Source organism: Ostrea edulis, chromosome 2, assembly GCF_947568905.1.
Source record: "Ostrea edulis chromosome 2, xbOstEdul1.1, whole genome shotgun sequence".
Taxonomy (NCBI): Eukaryota; Metazoa; Mollusca; class Bivalvia; order Ostreida; family Ostreidae; genus Ostrea; species Ostrea edulis.
This window is the reverse complement of record NC_079165.1, coordinates 33,854,282-33,860,602: the sequence shown is the minus strand read 5'-3', so window position 1 is coordinate 33,860,602 and position 6,321 is coordinate 33,854,282. Positions and strand designations below refer to the sequence as shown.

The 6,321-nt window shown below is 32.4% G+C and overlaps 1 protein-coding gene across 1 annotated transcript; it reads right to left on the bottom strand.

The window, feature by feature from the left end:
- Positions 1-285: 285 nt before the first annotated feature.
- On the bottom strand, positions 286-4,779 carry LOC130046512 (ryncolin-1-like). The gene is made up of 6 exons (XM_056153801.1): positions 4,671-4,779; positions 2,451-2,606; positions 2,177-2,322; positions 1,297-1,393; positions 675-839; positions 286-559 (listed from the first exon to the last, which is right to left on the bottom strand). The coding sequence occupies exons 1-6, from the start codon at positions 4,753-4,755 to the stop codon at positions 324-326; spliced, it is 885 nt and encodes a 294-aa protein (XP_056009776.1). The 5' UTR covers positions 4,756-4,779; the 3' UTR covers positions 286-323.
- Positions 4,780-6,321: the final 1,542 nt, after the last annotated feature.

The following is a 6,321-nucleotide window of genomic DNA, read 5'->3' as shown; positions in this document are numbered from 1 at the left end:
TAGGTTTTTAATTAATTTTACGATATTTACAAATCAAGTAAGATTCTATTATTGCTTACGGACTTCACCTCACATATGGAACAATATTAAAGGTGCAAGCAGCAGTAACTATGGACTCTGGAGCAAGCGTTTCGGAGTTTATAGGCAAAATTTATTAATTTGTAAGTATAGATTGTAATCCCAATGTACATGTAACTTTGAATGAATTTCTAGTATTCATATGTGACATTTCATACATTAGATATAATTTGTATTTCTTCTCTGTCAAATAGTAAAACAACAGGATTATTTGACAGGATTTATTTCCGCAAATCACATAGGAACTATTTTCGAGGTCGAATCATCATCTTCGCCGATTTTAGTGCTGTTTTTTCTTTCCATTTGCGCCATACTATTGCTTTATAAGTGTGAACAGCAGATGAACGAAATGGGCCGTTTAGATTTGAGTAGTAACAAGCGTTATACCACCACGCACTTTGGAATTGCTTTGCACAACGGTGACCGTTATCTTTATCCTTTGTAGCGAATATATGGTTGTTGTGATACTGGAGACTGTCCCCTTAAAAGTTCAAGTCAAGTGTTTATATAGCTGAATATATTTATACATTTGATGTGTGCATCAATTCAAGCTAAGAAGATAAATATCACGAATCGTCTCAGTACGTAGTACTCACCTGCAGTTCCACTGTATCCTCCGACTTTTAACCTGTATTTTCCTTTCTCATCCGCGATGCTGAACGTCGAGTACTTAGCGTAAGCCTTAGCGCCTGAAAACTGTTGTAGATCAATCCGCAGTTCCTGTGCTTTTCGTGATGTCAAAGAATGTATTGCATCATTTCCTGTAATGTAAAAAAAAAACCTTGATGTACCTGTATCTGTAATGTATACCTGTCTGAACAGATTACACTACAATTATCATGTTTGCTTTTCCGTCCATTTCTATTTTGTTGGAAAGTCAAAACAAAAATGTGCTTATGACACATCTTGGAATGTTATATCCAATGAGGCATATTAACTATATGTTACATGTATGTTTCAGTGAGTCTGGACACGCCAAGACCCAATGTTTGTTTTTATTGAGATATTTAGTTAGTGTACTATTATAATACTATTCATCAACGTGATTATTTTGTCAGAAAGATTGCAACTACACCAATCATATGGTTGAAATTTGATGCTATTACAAATTAAGAAGATCTGTTTTAGGCGGACGCATTGTTTTACGATGTGTTAAACTTTTCTTTTAAGTCCTGATTTATGATTCCAGTAGGTTTTCGAGAATGAAAGTAATGATACCTAACCAGTAATCCACACTCGCTCTTCCAAACCCTTTCTTGTAGTCTCTCCACTTGCGGAAAAAACGTGTGGATCCGTATTTCCGTCGTTGGATAACCTGAATTATTCAAAAACAACAATATTACCGGTATTCTCAAAGTTAATAGAAATACTAATGTAACTTTATCCAAAGCGAGGCAAAATCTTTATTGCCCGTAGAAACTGCTTATTTTGAATAGCTATGAACGACGTAGTTCCACCTTGAAAAGTGGAGGGAACCTCTTTGTAATTAGATTTTTTTTTAAAATAATGATACAAGCACGAACATGTAGCATTGTCTTTTAAAGTAGGGAGGGGAAATAGCCGGAAGAATAGATAACTTATCTAATTAAGATATATCTTATGATTAACTTATCTAATTAAGATATATCTTATGATTAACTTATCTAATTAAGATATATCTTATGATTAACTTATCTAATTAAGATATATCTTATGATCGCAAATTTTCGATATCCTACATCGTTTCACATAGACAAATTTAGACAATAAATGAGACCATGAACTACAATGCTTCACGCCAGCATATTTTCATGAAGTATTCTGGCGCGAACCGTCCCAGTTCATGTCTTCTCAAATGAAAGCTTGATTACCAGTATTAACCAGACGATGAATAACGTAATCAGGCTGATATGCTATCCTTACTATACTGCTTAGAAGGCAACATCAAAGGTAGAGTCAGTTGTTCTATTAATAATTGCCCCACTTCTCATACGCCCTTGGCTATTCTTGTTATTATAATTAAACCAACTTTTCAAAGCAATCTTATCATGACACGGCCGATATAATAAAATCGGAAGGAAGGAAAAAGCTTATAAATAAAACTTAGATATGGAAGTACCGTCCATCCACCGCCATCAGTGGTCATGTCACAGAACACCCGCTTCTTGGTCTTGCCGTCAGGGTATATAGTGTACACTCCGTTACGACCTTTAAGATTTGGGTGACGTTTTATGATACCAGAGCAATCAGGCTGATGGAAGTCACCTATAATTTAAAAAAAGAGTGTCACAGTGTTGAATGTAGATGTATGCTCAGTGATCCTTCTCTATAAAATATTTTCCATTAATTTTTAATAAATATGTATGTATCAAAATGAAGAAATGCAATTTTACTCGTTTTGAATATTCCCCCCAAACCAACTGAGTCTGCGCTGACTTTGAAACTGGAAACAACATCTACCCCGACAGTCAGTGGAGTTTTCACTTTGTAAGACGTTTTTTCGTGCCTCCATTTCCAAGGAAGTTTTCTCAAAGATCCTGTCATATGACCTAGTTACATAAATGAAGTTTAGAATTAGTTTTGTAGGTTGTTGAAGTGATATTCGAAATGACCCCTCGATAAAAACCCTTAAATGAATTCAAATATGAATTTTATACATGCATATATGAAAACGACATTGATCACAGAATCTTATCCTTAGATGAATTTGACTCCACTTTTTTGGCACACTGTTTTTCCCTATAATAGCTCTAAAACTTCATTGTTATTTCGGATTTCAAAGATTTCGGTTGAGCATCACTGAAGAGATATGATTTGTCGAAATGCGCATCTGGTGCATCAAAATTGGTACCGTATAAGTTTTACATCACAACATTTTTATATCATCGCGTTGGTGATATTTTTTATCAACACAAGAAGTGTGCTTAACCCTTCGTCTTATACATATAGAGATTTTAGTTCTTTGCGATTTAAGCCAAATTTTCCGATGTTCGAATTTTTCTTTTAAGTATATTTACAATATCAAAGTAATAAAAAGAATGTGTGTTTGTGAAACACTGATATCCTAGTATGGTCCACTCCAATGTGAAAGTAATAACGAATCTCCAATTATCAATTGTGTTGTGCATAGTAGTGGGCATTTGACATTTTAGGTATCCCTATTATCTGTCCGTTTCTGTGCAATTTATCTATCTCTGATATATGTTTACCAGAGAAAATAAGCTCATACTAGTTTTTATAACTGCTCCTTTGATCACATATGAGTAAAGGATAATATTCGTATCATTTTGATAAGCCAACAGGGGATATTTCCTCTTCCTAAGTACCTCATCCCACTTCTGGTCTGTGTTTGCCCTACTCTCAATTTTGTAATCACAGGAGCGGCCGATCTCCCGTGAATATAAATTCTTTAAGAAACTTCAGTATCTAAATATAAGTTTTGATTACTGTTATCGATATAAAAGTTTTGCTGTAGTTTAATATCGAAATCTGGCGTAAAACTAATATAATTTTCAAGTACATGTGCTTCAATCTAATTTTGGAATGAATTAATAATTTTTTCAAACTTCATACAATCATGTTTGATAACGCCGCGGGTTTTCTGTGTCTAGCATCTTTTTCATGGACATCTTGATTTTTTTTTTTATATCGAAAGACTGAATATACAGGGGAAATAATTAATTGATCTACACGTCTCTCAATATGACATTGAAAATGTTAACCTGGGATGGACGTATATATTTTGTTATTATTCATTAATTGGTTCAGTCATGCACCATAATTTATTTTCTCATGAATAAATGAATTGATATCTACATTTCATTCTTTATGAAAACTTCTGAGACACAAGCCATATTGGGCAGTGAATTCCACAGATTACTTGTTTAATGCCATTATGAATTTTGTTGAATATACATGTGAACATAAATGTTTCTAATATTAATGCTCTTAAAACTTTCATATTGCATTAGTGCATCTTTATGTTTGAATGACATTTCAAACATTTATGATTTTTGAAAACCACTCAAGTGTTCTTACATAAATGATGGTATTAATGCTTTTTTATAAAGTGAGTATTCAAATTAAATAAATTTTGTTAAAGTTTTGTTTCCATACACATGTACATGTATTAATCAAATATTTCATACTACAATATTTATGTTTTCTTGGGAATAGCTTAGAATGTTTAGCAGTCGATCGTATGCTTTGCATCAAAATTACCTTATAGGATTTATGAAATTAGTCACCTGTTTCATTATCATTAAGGAGGTATGCTACACCAGAGAAATTTGATGTAGATGAAAAATGGAGGATATGTACAACAATATTTTGAAGTTGAAAATTTTCAAATTTGCTTTATTTTGTCAAAAAATAGTTTTAGTAGAAGGTAATCTGAAAAACAATAAAAAAAAAAAAAAAACCCTGCTCGAACCTGCGACCTACAGTTCAGAAGTCGGTATTCTAACCTACTGAGCTACTCGACTAGGTATTTAAATGGAAAAGGAAAAGTCAAATATTGATGATATAGATTTTTTCATCCATGTTTTTAAAGGAAGTCAGCCATTATGACGATGTAGAGTACTATCTTAATATCATTATATATCATTGCTTACCTTTTACCACACGATGTGCCTGTGGAACCTCAGCACCAGTAAGCGACAAAGTTAGGAAGCCTAGAAATATGTAAACGGGAGACATGACTCCGTCCGATCCTGAAACAGGCTGCTTAAATGTGTAGTATGTGTCCACTATATATACATTTTGTAAGTCTATGGATAAATCAATGTGGCATTAAAATGAAACTTAATATACGGGTATATGTTCATGTAAACATTTGGATATTTAATGAGATGTATATAATACAGTTCAGATCAGTCAACGAACTTTTTACGTTTCCATACATCACTGTGCTATCATTATTAAATCAAACATGTATTTTTTTAATTCATGAATTATATTCATAGTAAGCACTAGGTGAAACCGTTCTCTATTTTACGACATATGATTATGTCGCTGTAAAACGTTCAATATAAACGCCATCACATAATTGTAGAATTATTGTTATAATGGAGAATGTATCGGTAAAAAAGATGGAACTAGTTAAAAATATGAATGGAAATTTAAAAACAGTACATGTACAAAAAAATCAATACACACCTGGACTCATACACTGTGTGTTATACATGTTTAGTACTGTATAGATCCTGAATATAAGTAATGATGTAGACACCTACTAGATTCAAACTCCATTCGACCTGCGCTTAACTTCGAGATGATAGAATGGGAAATAATTTGATTTCAATTCAGTTTGTGTTTAAATATTGATGACTTCAAACCTGTTCTTGTCAACTTTTCGTAATTCTAATACATGTACATATAATATAAATACTTTCCCGCATCTTGTACTTGTTGCTACGTATATTGAAAGAAATCCTTAACACCAAGTGATGTGAGATTGTGTCAATTTATTGAGTAAAAACAGAAGCACATACAATACATTACATATACCAAATATTGATCAAAATCAATAGCTTAAATTTTTATATTGTAAATTGGTGCTTATCCCAGCGATTGTTTTATAATGGTTGAAAGTTTGTGCAACAAGGTGGAAGCAAGAAAAAAGACCAAAGGCAGGCTAAATGCTTGCATTACGCATGCAGTACCACCCAAGAAAAAGACATTACGTATTAATATATGTATATCATATGAAAATTTAAATTAATATATGTATATCATATGAAAATTTAAATTAATATATGTATATCATATGGAAATTTAAATGGAAGTACAAAAAAAGTCTTACGGCCCGATTCGAATTGAACAAGTATATGACTAGATGGATTTTTTACGAGCAGTCATATGTTGAACTGAAAAATGACATTTTAGTCATTAATATATTTTACTGGATTATCATTGAAATACATAGAGTACGATGCACATCCAACTACTGACCCCATGATTGTCGTTTCACAGTCCATAAAAGTTTGTTAATTTAAAAAACAACAACATTTTATTGCCAATTAGACAAAAATATTGGATGCGAGTTCAAAAATAGATACTCATCTCCCTTAGATAATATACAATCATACAATAATTTAGAAAACCTTCTCCTTTAGATAGTACGAGCTGAAATCCCGTGCAAGCACGGGAAATCGGAAATTATATTGCAGAAAGGAAGGACTATTTTAATGCGTGTTTGAATTGTTGCGCCCATGAAGCGATATCTTTCATTCAAATGAATTTAAACACAATTTTTGAATAGAT

Coding starts and splice junctions, on each gene's coding strand:
- LOC130046512 (XM_056153801.1), bottom strand. CDS start 4,755: ATGTCTCCCGTTTACATATTTCTAGGCTTCCTAACTTTGTCGCTTACT. Junction 840..1,296: donor GAGTGTGGATTACTGGTTAG/GTATCATTACTT, acceptor TTTACATTACAG/GAAATGATGCAATACATTCT. Junction 560..674: donor AGGATACAGTGGAACTGCAG/GTGAGTACTACG, acceptor TGAACTTTTAAG/GGGACAGTCTCCAGTATCAC.